This window comes from Pseudophryne corroboree, chromosome 2 (assembly GCF_028390025.1).
Source record: "Pseudophryne corroboree isolate aPseCor3 chromosome 2, aPseCor3.hap2, whole genome shotgun sequence".
Classification (NCBI taxonomy): Eukaryota; Metazoa; Chordata; class Amphibia; order Anura; family Myobatrachidae; genus Pseudophryne; species Pseudophryne corroboree.
Window position 1 is genome coordinate 543,813,365 of NC_086445.1, and position 18,104 is coordinate 543,831,468.

Genomic DNA, 18,104 nt, shown 5'->3' on the forward strand with positions numbered 1-18,104 from the left:
GGAGCCGTCATGAAAGCTAACTTTAAGTGGGAAAAAGCCTCAATGGCTTCCGGAGGCCACAAACTTGGATTAGAACCCTTTCTCGTCAGGGCAGTAATGGGCGCAACAATGGTGGAGAAACCCCTAATGAATTTCCTGTAGTAGTTCGCAAAGCCCAGGAACCTTTGTATTGCTTTCAAAGAAAGAGGCTGAGTCCAGTCACGAATGGCAGACAGCTTTTCCGGATCCATGCGAAGCTCCGTCCCCGAGATGATATAACCGAGGAACGGAATTGATGTTACTTCAAAGGTACATTTGGAAAGCTTGGCATAGAGATGATTCTCTCGTAAACGGTGGAGCACCTCTTTGACTTGAGTCCTGTGTTCGACAAGATTCTTGGAAAAGATCAGTATGTCGTCCAAATATACCACAACACTCTGATATAACATGTCACGAAAGATTTCATTGACAAATCCCTGGAAAACAGCGGGAGCATTACTGAGACCGAACGGCATCACCAAGTATTCGTAATGCCCATCTCGGGTATTAAAGGCAGTCTTCCATTCATCCCCTTCTCGGATGCGTATAAGATTATAAGCTCCCCTCAAGTCGAGTTTGGAAAAAATGCGGGCACCACGAACCCTATCAAATAACTCTGTGATTAGTGGCAAGGGGTATTTATTCTTGATAGTAATATCGTTTAAGCCGCGGTAGTCGATGCATGGTCTCAACCCCCCGTCCTTTTTCTTCACGAAAAAGAAGCCCGCTCCAGCAGGGGAGGAAGAGGGGCGAATAAATCCCTTGAGCAGATTGGACGTAATATACTCCGACAAAGCTTGAGTCTCGGGAAGTGACAGAGGATATGTGCGACCACGGGGTGGCGTCTTCCCTGGGACAAGGTCAATAGGGCAGTCCCAAGGCCTATGAGGTGGTAACAGATCAGCTGCTTGTTCCGAAAATACGTCCTTGTACCCTTGATACGCCTCCGGAATGTGCTCTTCATCCGTCTTGGAGGAGACACGGAGCAGACAAACAAGAGTGAGACAATTAGTGTGACAAAAGGAACTCCAGGACAGAATTTGTGAAGACTTCCAGTCGATGTGGGGATTATGACTTTTTAGCCAAGGCATTCCAAGAACCAGATCATGGTGCATTTCTGGGATTACCAGGAGTTCCAGACCTTCCTGATGTAGAGCCCCGACCTGCAGCTTAACTGGCCCCGTGCGCCACATTATAAGACCTTTGGAAATTCTAGTCCCGTTGATAGCCGTCAGTGAAATTGGCCGCTCGATAGGCCGTAACTTTAAACCCAAGCTTTGGGCACAGAAGGAAGATACGAAGTTCCCCGCAGCCCCGGAATCCAACAGGGCTTCACAAGACTTGGAGACTGAATCGGAGACTAGAGTTACAGGAAGCAAACAGTCCGAAGTTGGAGAAGCTTTTGTCGTAACTCCCAGCTTGACTCCTCCGGAACAAGCTAGGCCTGCCCGTTTCCCGGACGGGATTTACAAGATTTAAGAAAATGATCTGCGGCTCCACAGTAAAGGCAGAGTTTACCCTCACGACGACGCTGTCGTTCTTCTGGAGACAGTCGGGATCGGTTAATTTGCATGGGCTCGTCCGAGCTAGGTGAGGCCACTGGTCTAGGAGTAGGATTCCGGAACGTGGAACGATCCGAACGGCTACGTTCCCTTCCACGCTCCTGCATCCGAAGATCCACCTTGACGCAAAGGGAAATCAAATCTTCTAATGGATCCGGCAGATCTCTGGTAACCAGCTCATCTTTCAGCCGGTCGGAAAGACCAGAAGGCAGCTCTCAGGGCATCATTATTCCAGCGTAGTTCGGAGGCAATGGTCTGGAAATGAACCACGTACTGACCCACGGAACGGGCGCCCTGTCGAACACGGAGCAAGTCGGAAGAAGCAGTGGTCATTCTGCCGGGTTCGTCGAAAATTCTTCGAAAAGGACGTGATGAAGTTGGTATAGTTGGAAACCATGGGATCAGACCATGGGATGGCACTTGAGTCCGTGTTCCGATTCCCCGGGTCCATCTGGCCTGAGTATACTATCACTGACCTGATTTGGGAGTGTTGTGGACTCGGGGCTTCTTCCGATGACCGGGAAGAGGAACCGCTACTGGGTCGCAGTAGAGATGGCCGGATGTAGGTCTTCCTCATGCAGGATTAAAACGGCAGGCAGGAAGCACGGAAGAATTCTTGAAGGTTTCCTGAAAGACAAGACTTTTAGAAATACTGAATGCTGAGGTGTTGGAGGCACTGTGGTGTTGGAGGCACTGTGGTGTTGGAGGCACTGAGGTGCTGGTAGTACAGGTACTGAGACACACAGGTGCCGGGAGCACAGTGAGACTGAATGCTGAGGCACTGGAGGCACTGAAGTGCTGGAGGCACGGAGGTGCTTGGAGGCACGGGATACTTGGAGGCACGAGGTGCTTGGAGGCACGGAGGTGCTTGGAGGCACGGAGGTGCTTGGAGGCACGGAGGTGCTTGGAGGCACGAGGTGCTTGGAGGCACGGAGGTGCTTGGAGGCATGGAGATCACAGGAACGTGGGAGCTCTGGAATCACAGCTTCTGCGGGAGAAACGAAGATACTCAGGCACCGGATCTCTGCCCGGCGTCTGGTTTTGAATTCCCCGCCCTTGCCTGATTGGCGGAGCAGGCAGGTGACGTCAGTCCTGCTCCGCCTCCTTGACCTAACTATGATGGCGGCGCCCTCGCTCCGGGAAGCCGCCGCAGGAACGCGCCGACCCGCCGCTGGAACCGGAGATCGCCGGGAGAAGAGAGGCGCCGGGCAGACCAGGTCACCCGCAGGGACAAGCGCGGCCGCCGCTGCCCGCGGTGAGTGACACACACTTTGTTTAATGCACAAAGTTATAAAAAATATTGGCTAAAATTACCTTCAGGCTGTGTGTATAAGGTGCATATAAAACATAAATGCATTCTGTGCTTAGACCTGGGTCCCATCGCCATGATATCTCATTATGGTATGCAATTATTCCAAAATACGGAAAAATCCGATATCCAAAATACCTCTGGTCCCAAGCGTTTTGGATAAGGGAAACTCAACCTGTATATAGTTATTGCCTAACTAAAGGGTTATTGTTTAGAGCCATCTGTTGAGAGGCTCAGTTATTTTTCATACTGTTAACTGGGTATAGTATCACGAGTTATACGGTGTGATTGGTGTGGCTGGTATGAGTCTTACCCGGGATTCCAAAATCCTTTCCTTATTGTGTCAGCTCTTCCGGGCACAGTGGAGGGGCATAGAGGGAGGAGCCAGTGCACACCAGGTAGTCCTAAATCTTTCTTAGTTGTGCCCAGTCTCCTGCGGAGCCGCTATTCCCCATGGTCCTTACGGAGTTCCCAGCATCCACTACGGACTACGAGAAATAGAATTACCGGTGAGTAAATTCTTATTTAATTCATTACTGCATTTACCCAAATATGGGAGATATATATCTTTAAAGAGAGAGCGCCAGGAATCCTTGTTCCGAATTGGGAACTAGTGTTTGTTCCCTCCCACTGATATTGGATTTGGGCTGCACTATCTTTTTAACTGCGCACTGTTGTCAACACTACCATTTTAGCCCAGTCCACACAAATACTCACCATCTTGGGTGGGAGCTGGGCTTGCGAGCTGTGGGCGGCAAGGTGCGGCACTGGCGTCGGATTCACCATCATGGGCGGGAGGGCTCGCGAGGTCCGGGAGGAGAGATGCAGTCCGGCCGGCGCTGACAGCTGGCGTCAGCGTGACCTCTGACATGTCATGCTGTGCAGTACACACTGCAGGGGGCAGGTGGAGCCGAGAGGAGAGAGCCGGGCAGCGTCTGAGCCTCCTGAGGATGCTCAACACTGCTGCTCAGTATTAAAAACAAAAAAAAACAAACAAACAATGGGGCAGGTAAATACCGCAATCCCCGGGATTGGAGCTTCCAATCCCGGGATTGAATCCCGGCCATTTTTTTGCCTAAATCCCAGGATCCCACTAATCCCGATCCCGGGATTGACCACCCTACTCTCAACCTCTGTTACCATTGCAAAATTAGTGAAGGTAGATATTCCATAGGGAATCCTAATAATAAGGTTCTGATATTTATATAGAAATCAACCTTACAATGAGTTTTGCAATACAAAAGCTATTTAACCAGCTCACAGCGAACACTCATTGCTTTAATAGAGATGTTCCTGCTAGAAAACCTGAGTCATGTCTTTCTTTAAATTCTTTTTTAAATATTTCCCAAGTAAAGTTATGCAATGTTTTGCAACTACACACTTCTCATTTGATGTCTGGGAAATTAGAACCTTAGGTACACGAGAAGGAACATGGGGGGTAATTCAGAGTTGATAGTAGCAGCAAATTTGTTAGCAGTTGGGCAAAACCGTGTGCACTGCAGGTGTGGCAGATATAATATTTGCTGAGAGAGTTAGTTTTTTTGGGTTATTTTGTTTCTGTGCAGGGTAAATACTGGCTGCTTTATTTTTACACTGCAATTTAGATTTCAGTTTGAACACACCCCACCCAAATCTAACTCTCTCTGCACATGTTATATCTGCCCCCCCCCCCCCCCCCCCCCCCGCAGTGCACATGGTTTTGCCCAACTGCTAACAAATTTGATGCTGCGATCAACTCTGTATTAGTCCCCTAGTTTCTACATGGCTGTTTGCCACATGGCTGTTTGCCTACAACATACTCTGAGGGCCCATGTACCAATCCTTCTTGAGAGACTCCTCTCCGCAGCAGTTGTTGATGTTATAGTGCCTTAGTTCATTTTCTGAACCATAGTAGTGCCCTAGTTAATGTTATGCCCAATAGTAGTGCCCAAGTGTATTTTATGAAACATCATATTTCCCTACTTTACACAATGTCATATTGTAGGGATGCCACATTACAGTGCCCCAATTCTTATTATATAACATTATAGTGCTCTCCACATTACAATGAGCATTATAGTGCACACATTAGAGTGCCCTCCAGTTCATTTTGTGCCACATTAGTGACCTCCAGTTAAAATGATGCCACATTGTAGTGCTTTCTTACCATTTTAGCATCCACTACACGCTCGTCTCTCTGAAAATGTAATGTCACACCATTCAGGCTGGGCAATGGATCAGACCCAACTGCTCAGCAGGCAAATCTGGGAAATTGATGTGCAAATTTATAACCTGGGTCCAGGCCCCCTAAGTCTCTGGGCCCCATAGCAATGGCACTTCTTGCACCCACTACAGTTATGCCCATGCTTTCATTTAAAGGGCAATGAAACCTAACTTACAAGATGATACTGTATGCTATCTTTTACAATATTTATGCTGTAACAAAAATGTATATAGATAACATTATATTTAATGTGTGAAACGAGTGAACCAACCGCGCCAATATGCGATCGCCAATCAACACTAGTAGTTAGACCAAAAAAATTATATTAGGTAAGATCAAATAATAAATAGATATATATACACCTATATAATCTCCCTTGAAGGACACTCCCTTGAATTTAATAGGGCGTCTGCTACACCTTAAGAAAAAAGCATTGGTAAAGTGCTTTATGGGTCATGTAAATGGAACGGTGGATAAGGTGTTTCAAAGCGACCAATGATGTCACATAAAATTTGGGAGACCGTAAATATAAAAAATTATTGACAATTTATTACTAAATACACCAGTAAAAGACAGTAGCACCACTAAAATCACAAATAAAAGATGTTTAAAATTTTTTAGAGCAAACTTAAAAATACAGAGAATTTAACCCTAAAATGTTAAAAAATGGGCAACATAGACTGCATAAAATGATGGTATAGACAAGATAAAAAAGAACCATAAAACTGCTTAACTTGAGAAGATGGGTTAAGTCTGGTAACACCCAACGCGTTTCGTCCTATCTGGACTTCTGAAAAACATTATATTTAAGTGAATCTAAATTAAGGGTTTCTTTTTTTCCCCAAATTTTCAGACAGGCTCCAGTGAGATAGTGATGCAAATTTGTTTGCTACTGAAATGACCCACCTTGAGCATAAATGGGGGGTTTCAAATGCACAGTGGAGTCCTGGTAGGGGATTTCAGTTCCAATGTGATCATTATTTTAATCCTTAATATTATCCAGTGGAACTGAGAAAAAAAATCACAGGGTAATTAATTATACAATTATACTAGCATTAGATGAATGAATCTAATATCATTGACTAGGGATTCTCAGCCTTTATTTACAATGTAGCCATATGATGGTTAAAGTTTACTTAGTACCCATAGCACCCAATAAAGAAAGTATTACAGGTTTTTTTTCAAGTACCGCCTAATGTTTCTGAATTTATTCAATGTAATCCCTCAGGTAAATCAATTTATACCAAGCCGTAGGGACAGTTGCTCGTCCCAGGTATCCCATAGTAAGACAATGTCTCACAATAATTGCTGTGCAGATAGGGCGGTGATTTTATTTCATTATAAGGCTGCCACCAGGAAATGAAATGTATAAATGAAAGACACTGAATATGCTTTCAAAAAATAAATAAAAATAATAATTATAGATTATGTTGTACCATAAGTTTAACTAGTATTAAAAAAAAAAATCTATCCCTTTAAAAGAAAAACACATTCGCCTAAATCCTATTGAATATGGTAAGAATATTGGATGCAGTTCACTACTCAAAATGCTAAGTTTATAGATCTGTACAGCAAGGCCCATGATTTTGAGTAAACCTTTAAAAGTGTACAGGACTACCAGACTCCATTATATTTCAGATATGAACTGTGCAGGTAATATACCCCCCCCCCCCCCCCTCCTCCCTTCCCACCCCCCAGCAGCCTATACTTAACCTCCCTCCCCCCACGCTGCTTACCTCTCCCCCGGTGTCGATAGCCGGTGCCGGCAATCTGACCAATGTCAGGATTCCGATGTCTGGATTTTGACAGCCAGGATACCGACTGCCTGGGTCATGACCGGATCCTAAATAGACTCTTGTGCACCATTAAACAGTAAAAGACAGACATACTTTGGAATTCTCAATAAGCAGAAACAATTATTCACTTTTCTCTGACGTCCTAGTGGATGCTGGGTACTCCGTAAGGACCATGGGGTATAGACAGGCTCCGCAGGAGACTGGGCACTCTTAAAAGAAAGATAAGGTACTATATCTGGTGTGCACTGGCTCCTCCCTCTATGCCCCTCCTCCAGACCTCAGTTAGTATCTGTGCCCGGCCAGAGCTGGATGCACCCTAGGGGCTCTCCTGAGCTTCCTAGAAAAGAAAGTATTTGTTAGGTTTTTTATTTTCAGTGAGATCTGCTGGCAACAGACTCACTGCTACGTGGGACTGAGGGGAGAGAAGCGAACCTACCTGCTTGCAGCTAGCTTGGGCTTCTAAGGCTACTGGACACCATTAGCTCCAGAGGGATCGAACACAGGCCCAATCCTCGGTTGTCCGGTCCCGGAGCCGCGCCGCCGTCCCCCTTGCAGAGCCAGAAGAACGAAGAGAAGTTGAAAATCGGCGGCTGAAGACTCCGGTCTTCATTAAGGTAGCGCACAGCACTGCAGCTGTGCGCCATTGCTCCCTTAGCACACCACACACTCCGGTCACTGATGGGTGCAGGGCGCTTGGGGGGGGGGCGCCCTGGGCAGCAATTACATTAACTTACTTGGCAAAAAGCACATAATACAGTCTGATAAACTGTATATGTGCATTAACCCCCGCCATTAAAGTACATAAAAGGACAGAAGCCCGCCGCTGAGGGGTCCGGGCCTTCTTCCTCAGCACACCGGCGCCATTTTCTCTTTACAGCTCAGCTGGAAGGAAGCTCCCCAGGCTCTCCCCTGCAGTATCCTGGTACACAAAGGGTAAAAAAGAGGGGGGGGGGGGGGCACATGAATTTAGGCGCAAAACTGTGTATATAAGCTGCTATAGGGGAAAAATCACTCAGTATAGTGTACATCCCTGTATTATATAGCGCTGTGGTGTGTGCTGGCATACTCTCTCTCTGTCTCTCCAAAGGGCCTGGTGGGGGAACTGTCTTCAAATAGAGCATCCCCTGTGTGTGTGGTGTGTCGGTACGCGTGTGTCGACATGTCTGAGGTAAAAGGCTCCTCTAAGGAGGTGATAGAGCGGATATGTGTGTGGGAGGGTGTCTCCCTCGACAACGCCGATACCTGTTTGGATATGTGTAAGTGCTGAGGTAAAATTATTGCACAAAAGGTTAGGGAACAGAAAGGAAATCTACCCTGGTCTGTCCCTATGTCACAGAGTCCTTCAGAGTCTCTCTATGTTCACTATCCAAAACAACAAAGTATCGACACGGAGTTTAACTCCACTGTCGACTACGATAATGCAAAATTACAGCCAAGAGGGCTAAAAGATATTCAATATATGATTATTGGAATAAAAGATGATTTGCATATCACTGATGACTCATCTGTCCCTGACACGAGAGTACACATGTTAAGGGGAAGAATGCTGAGGTAAATTTCCCTCCTCTCATGAGGAAAAAGAGCGGGAATCTCCAGACAAGAGACGGCAGCTTCCCACAAGAGAATTCTCAGGCTGTATCCTTTCCTCACTAGGGCCAGGATGTGTTGAGAATCTTCCCCTTGGGTGTCCTGTTTGCACTAGCTATTCTCAGGGATCCTGCAGATAGTGTGCACATTCTAGTATACTACCCAGACCGGCGATTGTGTCGGCATGGGTTTATAGCGCTGTGGCAGCGTGGACAGGTACCTTATCAGCAGAGATTGAGACCCTAGTATGCATATAAATATTTTAAGATGCTGTCTTAAGTTATAGATATATAATTATAAAGCATGCCCAAAGGGACATGAGTATACTTGGTCCTAGAGACAAAAGCTATGTCGATTTCTGCTTGACGTGTACTGTAGAATATACATTGGACAGATGATGCCGACTTAAGAGGCATATGGAAGGCTGAGGATTGTGTGGAGAAAGGTTCTCGGGCCTGGTCTCCACAGCTATAGCTGGTAATTCTGATATTTTGCCTTATATTCCTCCACAGCCTAGGAAAGCACGACATTATTAAATGCAGCTTTTCGAATAAAGAAACAAGAAAGTCTGAGGTGCGTCCTTTCTTGTCAGAGCCGGGGGCAGAGGAAAGAAGCTGTACAACACAGCTAGTCCCCAGGAACAGAAGTCCTCCCCGGCCTCTACAAAAATCCACCGCATGTCGCTGGGGCTCCACAGGCGGAGCTAGGCCCGGTGGGGACACGCCTTCGTAAGTTCAGCCACAAGTGGGTTCACTCACTGTTAGATCCCTGGGCAATAGAAATTGTATCGCAGGGATACAGGCTGGACTGTGAGAAGATGCCCCCTCACCGAGGACCCGGCGGGCTTCCCCCCAAGAGAGGGAGCCAGTGTTAACTGCAATTCGTAAATTGTATCTTCAACAGGTGGTGGTCAAGGGTCCCCTCCTTCAACAAGAGGGTGGTATGAGTCTTACCCTGGATTCCAAATCCTTTCCTAGTAATGTCAGCTCTTCCGGGCACAGTTTCCCTAACTGAGGTCTGGAGGAGGGGCATAGAGGGAGGAGCCAGTGCACACCAGATATAGTACCTAATCTTTCTTTTAAGAGTGCCCAGTCTCCTGCGGAGCCCGTCTATACCCCATGGTCCTTACGGAGTACCCAGCATCCACTACGGACTACGAGAAATAGAATTACCGGTGAGTAAATTCTTATTTTATTCTTTCTGATGATTTGAAAAAAGTGTTGGTAATAAATTTCTGAATGAGAGGTCTCTTACCCGCACGAGGATAATTTTCTGGCTATCTGACTGTAACTTCCTATCACTCTAGATCAGGAATACAGAAGAAGGATTGCTGGTTGTGAACGAATTGGTGAAGGATAACGTCTATGCCTGCTCCTGGTGGTTTAGCCTTTATTATCCTATCGTAAGGCTTTTCCATTCTAATAGCATTAAGCCTGTTCTTCAGGCTCCAGGTAGTTCACTTCTTTCTTTAAAAAGTTTCTGCTTTCACCTTCTTAGTACGTATGTGCATTGTCTGTCTACTGTATGTTGCTATAAGCAGTATATGGTCCAAGTCATACACTAAAACAGATAGCAACCATATTGACTAAGAATGACACGCTCACACACAGGCATATAAGAATAAAGTTTTGTATTCGTTTACATGCATGATACTGAGCAGCCAACAGTGCTTTGTGCATGACCCAGACATGTATTTCTATAGACGGGTGTAGTATGGTTTGCCGGCGGCCGGGGTCCCAGCGAGCAGCATACCGTCGCTGGGATCCTGACCGCCGGCATACCGACAGCTGGGCAAGCGCAAATGAGCCCCTTGCGGGCTCGCTGCGCTCGCCACGATGCGGGCACTGTGGCGCGCTAAGCACGCCACGCTATTTATTCTGCCTCCAGGGGGGTCGTGGACCCCCAAGAGGGAGAAAAGATGTCTGTATGCCGGCAGTCAGAATTCCGGCGCCGGTATGGTGGTTGCCAGGAGGCCGGCCGCCGGCAACCTGAAGACCACCCCTATAGACTGTATGTGACATCTTTCGTCTGTCACAGTAGAAATTAAAGGTAAATTAAGAATGTAACTCCACAAAAGATTTTTCTATACACATTTACAACCTATTGAACACTTTTCTATTATTGAGACATGTAACCAGCTGCTTCTGAAAATGTCACCAGACATAAATAGTGTGAAAATGTATGGGCCTTGTGTCCACAGGCACAACTTAATGTTGGCCACCCTATACACCCAAGAAGTTTTATGGATTTATAACATTGTATTGAGATAGTGTTTATTGTATACATGTCATGTGCACCTGTGCATCCAGTATGCTTACTGCATGCTAATGTCCAGTTTTATAGTGTGAGGTGACACTTATCTGGTTTGCATAGGCTGCCTGGTGTCAGGTGACGGTTGTATTATTGTTTTACTGAAGCCAGCATTAGACAGCGTAGGTTCCCACTAAAACAGAGGGATAAAGTATAATGTTGGTGGAAACCAGCTCCAATTGTATCATTATGTGAGATCGTACAATGAACAGTAATGATTAAGCAATTTTCTTTCTCTCTTTCAAAATGTGGTCATCACAATAACACCTGTTACCATATTTTTTTTATTTTTAATCTCTCTCTCTCTCTTTTTTTTTTTTGTATGGATTGATTACATTGTATTGAGATAATATTTATTTGCTACATGATATGTGGGTCCAGTACTGTATGTCTAATGCTGGCTATGGATCTTAATGGGGTGTGTCACACGTACCATTTTTTTATTAATTCTATTTGCTCAATTAAACTACAGAGTTTTTCCAATCATGTAAATTGGGGTTTATGCACAATATGGTGTTAGAAAATGTACTGTATGTAACGACAAAAGGGAATTGAGAGTTACGCTTTGGCAATCACAATTTACTCAACACAATGTGTTACATCAATGGCAGTGTGACATAACAGAACTATCTATCACATATTTATCTATTCCATATCTATCATATATAGTTATCCCATGTCTACATGGGTTTGGGCAGCTATCCCGGTAGTCAGCATCCCAACGCTGGAATCCCGGCCGCAGAATGCCAGCGGTGGGGGCGAGCGCAAAAAAAGCCCTTTGCCACAGGTTCTATTCCCACTCTATGGGTGGACACCCATGAGTGGGAATAGTCCCTTCTAGTTGGCATGCCGACTGTCTGTATTTTCAGTGTTCGGGATGCAGGGGGAGGTTATGTGACCGTTTGTCACATATATACATCCCGTCTCTTCATCTCCATAAAGTGCAGAACCATGAACACCTAAAAGGAAAAAAATGGAGGGTGCACCACTTGACTAAGATCTGTCTATCTATCTCTCTCCTATATATCTATCACATTTATCTAGCTATCCCAATCTCTCTCCTATATATCAATCACATACAGTATCTGTCTTTCAATCCACACAGACTATATTACTACTAAGCTGCAATTATTCATTGTATGTACATTATGAATTGTTTGATTTTTCAATATAGTTGTGCAATGTACCATATCATAATTTGTCCACTTCTTCTCCAGCCGCCATTGCAGCTAAAGATGATTTATTCTATGGCTTTCTAAAACCCTGGTTGGGTAAGTTTATTTTTTTTTATCCATATATCATCTGCAATTCTTGGTTTGTATTGATCTGTAAGAGTTCAAACTGTTAAATTAATGTATCACGTTGAATATATATGGGGATATATTTAATTCTGTGGGGATATATTTAATTCTATGGGATCTATTCATGTAAATCCCCGGAGCCCATTTGTTATTCTACATATAAACGTATCTTGCTGGGGATATATTTAATTCTATGGGGTCTATTCATGTAAATCCCTGGAGCCCATTTGTTATTCTACACTATATTGCATCAGTTTAATGTGATGTATACTGTAGTTTTGTTTAGTTTTAATTCATGTATTCTGTAGTCATCTTTTTTTGTAACGTGATCCGAGTAAGCAGGGCTTCAGGGATCAGTGGATTCTGACCAGATGTCATTTCTGCATATGTGCCGTCTTCTCACAGTAGTTGTTTCCTGAGCATGTGCTGGCTGATGCTACAATCGGATTCTGCCTAGGCAGCAGTTGCTGTTGGGCTATAAAGGGGCGGAGCTTGGGCAAATGACTGTCAGAAAGACAGGGAAGCATTCAAGTTTTCAGGAACTTCTCCACGCTAATACGCTTCATGAATAGAATGAAGCAGTGCAAAGCCTTGCTTCCAGTTAAACAGGGTTCTTCACTACTTCATGAATAGACCCCTATGTTTCTATGTTCAGGGGAGATTTGGGGAAAAATCACAGAAAGGGTAGTGGACAAGTGGATTAGCTAAATACAGTGTAATAAAGGCTAATACAGTAGAGCAATTTAAACATGCTTGGGATAGACATAAGGAAATTCTAACAAAGAACAATAGGTTTTGAGGTAAAAAAATAGAATTTTTTATTACTTAGCAGTAAATCCTTTTCTCGTAGTCTGAAGAGGATACTAAGGTGTACATTAGTACCATGGGGTATAGACAGGTCCACTAGGAGCCATGGGCACTTTAAGAAATCACTAGTGTGGGCTGGCCCTCTATTCTCCTCCTACCAGACTCAGTCTAGAAACTGTGCCCGAGGAGACGGACATACTTTGAGAGGAGGATTTAACTGAACAGTGGTGAGATTCGAATCGGCACACACAAACAAGAGGAAAGCCATGCTAACCAAACTTGAACAGGAACAGCAATGGCTGAACCAACAATAATATTTAACCAAGTAACAGTGCAGAAAAACGAAGCACCGGGCGGGCACCCAGTATCCTCTACGGACTATGAGAAAAGTATTTACCGGTAGGTAATTAAAATCCTATTTTCTCTTGCATCCTAGAGGATACTGGGGTCCACATTAGTACCATGGGGATGTACCAAAGCTCCCAAACCGGGAGGGATAGTGCTGACCAACCTTTAGGTCCTCAGAGGCCAAAGTATCGAACTTGTAGAACTTTGCAAACATGTTCGATTCTGACCAAGTAGCTGATCAGCAGAGCTGTAAAGCAGAGACACCCAGAGCAGTCGCCCAGGAAGAACCAACTGACCTAGTAGAGTGGGCCTGTACTTTAGGACTCGGAAATCCTGCCGATGAATAAGCCTGCTGGAAAGTAAGCCTGATCCAGCGAGCAATAGATTGCTTTGAAGTAGGACACCCAATTTTCTTGGGATCAAAGAGAACAAACAGCGAGTCAGATTTTCTGTGACAAGCTGTCTTCTTCACGTAGATCCTCAAAGCCCTCACAACATCCAGAGACTTTGAGGTAGCAGAGGTGTCAGTAAGCACCGGAACCACAATAGGTTGGTTGATATGAAACGCAGACACCACCTTAGGTTCAGCTCTATCCTCATGAAAAACCAAATAGGGGCTTTTGTGAGACAACGCCCCCAGTTCGGACACACGCCTTGCGGAAACCAAGGCCAACAGTGTAACAGTCTTCCACGTAAGAAACTTAACGTCAGCCTCCTGTAAAGGTTCAAATCAGTCTGATTGCAGAAATTATGTTAAGATCCCAAGGTTCTGTGGGAGGCACAAAGGGCGGTTGGATGTGCAGAACACCCTTCAGGAATGTCTGAACCTCAGGGAGGGAAGCTAATTGTTTCTGGAAGAAAATAGACAAGGCCGAAATCTGGACTATCAAGGAGCCCAAACATCCACACCTGACTGCAGAAAAAGGATAAAACGTCCCAGTTGAAATTCCCCAGCAGGAAATTTCCTGTTTTCACACCACGGGACATATTTTTTCCAAATACGGTGGTAATGTTTAGACGTTACCCCTTTCCTAGCTTGGATCAGGGTTGGAATAACCTTGTTCGGAATGCCTTTCCGGGCTAAAATCTGCCGTTCAACTTCCATGCCGTCAAACGTAGCCGCGGTAAATCTTGATAGGCGAACGGCTCCTGTCGCAGAAGATCCTCTCGCAGAGGTAGAGGCCACGGGTCCTCCAGGAGCAACTCCAGTAGATCCGCATACCAGGCCCTTCTCAGCCAACCTGGAGCAATGAGAAGTGCTTGAACCTTTTCCCTTTTTATTCTCTTGAGAATTCTTGGAATTAGTGGAAGAGGAGGGAACACGTAAACCATCTGGTAAATCTATGGAGTCATCAGAGTGTCCACCGCCACTGCTTGTGGGTCCCTCAACCTGGAACAATAGTGCTTTAGCTTCCTGTTCAAACGAGAGGCCATCATGTCTATCTGTGGAATTCCCCACCGACTTGTTAAAGACTCTAACACCTGTGCGTGAAGGCCCCACTCTCCTGGATGGAGGTCATGTCTGCTGAGGAAGTCCGCTTCCCAGTTGTCTACTCCCGGAATGAAGATTGCCGACAGCGCCACCGCATGTCTTTCTGCCCAGAGGATAATTTTTGTTACCTCTGACATTGCAGCTCTGCTCTTCGTTCCGCCCTGTCGGTTTATGTACATTACGGCTGTCACATTGTCCGATTTGAACCTGAATGGCTTGATCTTGAAGAAGATGCGGTGCCTGTAGAAGTATATGGCCCTTAGTTCCAGAATGCTGATCGGGAGAATGGCTTCCTGACTTGACCATTTTCCTTGGAACTGTTCCCTCTGAGTGACTGCTCCCCAACCTCCTGAGGCTTGTGTCCGTGGTTAGCAGAATCCAATTTTGAATCCCAAACCATCGACCCTCGGTCAGGTGAGAAGTCTGAAGCCACCATAGAAGAGAAATCCTGGCTTTTGGCGACAGACATATCCTCTGGTGCTTCTGAAGATGTGATCGGGACCATTTGTCCAACAGATTGAGCTGGAATGGCCTGGCATGAAACCTTCCGTATTGCAGAGCATCGTAAGAGGCTACCATTTTGCCCATTGCCGATTTTGAATCTCAAGTCATTGAACCCGTACTTACGAGTGTTTAAATTCAAGATGGAGGGGGGGGGAATTCCTAGCGTCTCTGGATATCAAGGATGTGTACCTTCGGGGGCGTGGCTTGACCAGCTAACGGAGCGGCAGCAGGATAAACGAGCTCCTGCCTAATTGTCCGTTTTAACTGCTATTTCCCCTCTACTGTCTCACCCTGTGCCCCAACACCTGCTACACTTACTGTGTCCTCCTGCCTGGTGTCGGTGAGCTGACGCTGCGGAGCCGGGGGACAGCTCCTCTGTCCTTGCGGGTTGTGGCCTGCTCACTGCCCCCGAGCCAGGACCTCGCTTCTCACCACCTCTGGCTGGGATCCGCTTGAAGGGGAGACGCTGCGCTAGACTTCCCTGCTGTGTGCTGTGACCTCCTTTCCCTGTGTAGCGGTGAGACGCCGGCACCCCCTGCTCATCCGCCCACTGGTGTGTCCTGTCTGGCGGCTGCTCCGGGGACCCGCTGAAGTGGACTCCTGCTTGCTGTGGACTGGGGACCGGAAGATTGTAGGCGATGGCCTCTGCTGACCCCGCCGCTGCTCTCCTCCGGCCTGACTGCGTTGTACCTGTAGCCGCTGCCCGACCTGTCTCCTGGCCTGCCGCAATCACACTGCCTCCTTCCTCCCCCTGCTGCAGGACGCTGAGAGGGGGTGCTGGATGGCTCTTCCCAGCGCTGGTGCCTGCATGCTCCGTAGGAAGGGTGAGTTTTATAAGGGGTGATACCCCTATGTTTGTGTTAGGCTGTTCCCTTTCTCTCCCTGTGCCTTCTCCTGCATATCTCTGGCAGCATTAGGAAGTGCAGCAGCTGCTCAATCCTGCATCCAGTGCTCTCTACCTGTGCTGGGACCTCTACCCTGGGTGAAGCCGCAGTCTCCATTGCGCAATTTGCTCCGGGGCAGCGTTAACCAGAGGCCTAGAGACTGTCCATACTATCCCCCACAATTGAATCACCATTGACCCTTGCGGGTGGCCATACACCGCCAGCTCTCTACACGTCTTGGCCTGAACAGTTTATGGAATATACTGACCGGAGTTCTGCCTTAAATATGGGCTAGCTTCATCTCCTTAAGCTCCGGGTGTATCCTGCTTTATAAGAAGTTACCTCTTCCCCCCACCCCCCTATTTTATTCCTCCCCACACACCAGGTCTCATCTCTATTATACTCAATCCTCACTGTCTTGACCTCTGTGGACCCCTCTTCTACTTTACAGCAAATCTAGTTCCTGCCTTATACGGTCTGCCTTCTATAGCTGTCTTTGTTTCCTTCCACTGCCCTCCATCACCTATGGTCCCAATGTCACCATGCCTAAAAATAAGAGATCTGGCTCTCAAGGCCTTGTCTCCTACTTTAAAGCAAACCAGGCCACTGACCTGCAAATGCCACCTTCTACACCTTCTTTAGGCGGCACTTCTGAGGTGGACTCTGACATAGAAGACTCGGCAGCTCCCTCTACCAAAGATGACATTGCTGCGATTCTCGCGGAGATGAAGGGTTTCAGCCAGCCCATCCACGATGAGGTGCACAAAGCTGTCTCTGGCCTGCAATCAGAGGTATCTGATCTCTCAACCTGGGTCGACGCCCTTGAGAGGATACAGGAGGAAATTATCAGCTTCCAACAGATGTCTGAACAAGATACTATCCAACTTAATCGAGACTTTGGGGTATATTCAATAAGAGTCGGATCCATTCCGACATGCAGTTGTCTGAATGGACCCGACAACCCCTATTCAAAATAGCGGCCAAATCCGACTGTCGGACTTGGCCGCTCCCGTTGTCATGGTCTGCTGCTGTCAGCGGGGCCTGACAGCCTGCCGGTAGGAGGTATAACCAGCGCGCCGGGAGGAGGGGACGGGCGTCCTGCCAGGAGGAGCAGTCAACGGACAGCCGGGAGGATTGTTATCGACAACCTGGGGGGAGGTAAAGACGGGCCGCCGGATGGAGTTGAAGCGGCCACCCGGGGGAGACTGAGCGGACGGCGGAGGAGAGGAGGAGACGGGGGACTAGCGGCTGCAGCAGCGGAGGCTCACGGCTGCGTCCACCCGGCTCCATCAAGCAGGACGTCGCTTGCTGGAGCCGGGTGGATGCTGCCGCTGGGTTCCTGCTCTCCCCGCTGCTGCCCCGTCTCCTGCTCTCTGCTCACTCAATCCGACTTTTTTTAAAGTCTGATTGAGATTGTCGGAAACGGGGCTAAAACCTGTCTGGTTTGGCCCCGATTCCGACAATGCACGCTCAGCGTGCATTCTGACAGTATTCCGACAAGTCGGGTTTCTCGACTTGTCGGAATAAATGAATAATGAATAGGTCGGAACCCCTTCCGACCTAAAACTGTCGGAAGCTGCTGTCTTTCCGACAAGACGGCAGCTTCCGACAGTTATTTAATATACCCCTTTGTGTTACTCGCAGACAAACAGTAAGATCTCTATAACAGGGGGCGCCGGAACAATCTTGGGATCTGTAACATTACAGAATCAGTTGAAGCCGCTAATCTTGAGGATTACCTGTTACGCCTCTTCCGCACCCTTGCCCCTTGTATTCCTGACGATATGCTTCTCTTGGACAGAGCACACTCGGCCCTTAAACCTCGCTCTCCGGCTCCTGCTGTTCCGAGGGATGTCATTCTTCACTTCCACTATTTTAAGGCGAAAGACCAGGTGTACTCCCAAGCCTGACGTTCCCCTGATATTGCCTTTGAGGGGGCGAAATTGCTCATATTCCAAGATTTATCTCCTCTTACCTTGGCTA

At 46.9% G+C, this 18,104-nt stretch overlaps 1 protein-coding gene across 2 annotated transcripts in view; it reads left to right on the top strand.

Annotated features, from left to right (window-relative positions):
• The window catches only part of LOC135034908 (ultra-long-chain fatty acid omega-hydroxylase-like), a 106,179-nt gene that overhangs the window by 45,419 nt on the left and 42,656 nt on the right, over nucleotides 1-18,104 (top strand). Inside the window, exons 3-4 of one of the 2 annotated variants that reach the window (XM_063954301.1) lie at nucleotides 9,782-9,926; nucleotides 12,003-12,056. In XM_063954301.1, the coding sequence (XP_063810371.1) occupies nucleotides 9,782-9,926; nucleotides 12,003-12,056 (199 nt within the window). The remainder of the gene's footprint in view (nucleotides 1-9,781; nucleotides 9,927-12,002; nucleotides 12,057-18,104) is intronic. The other variant, XM_063954300.1, reaches the window with a different exon arrangement.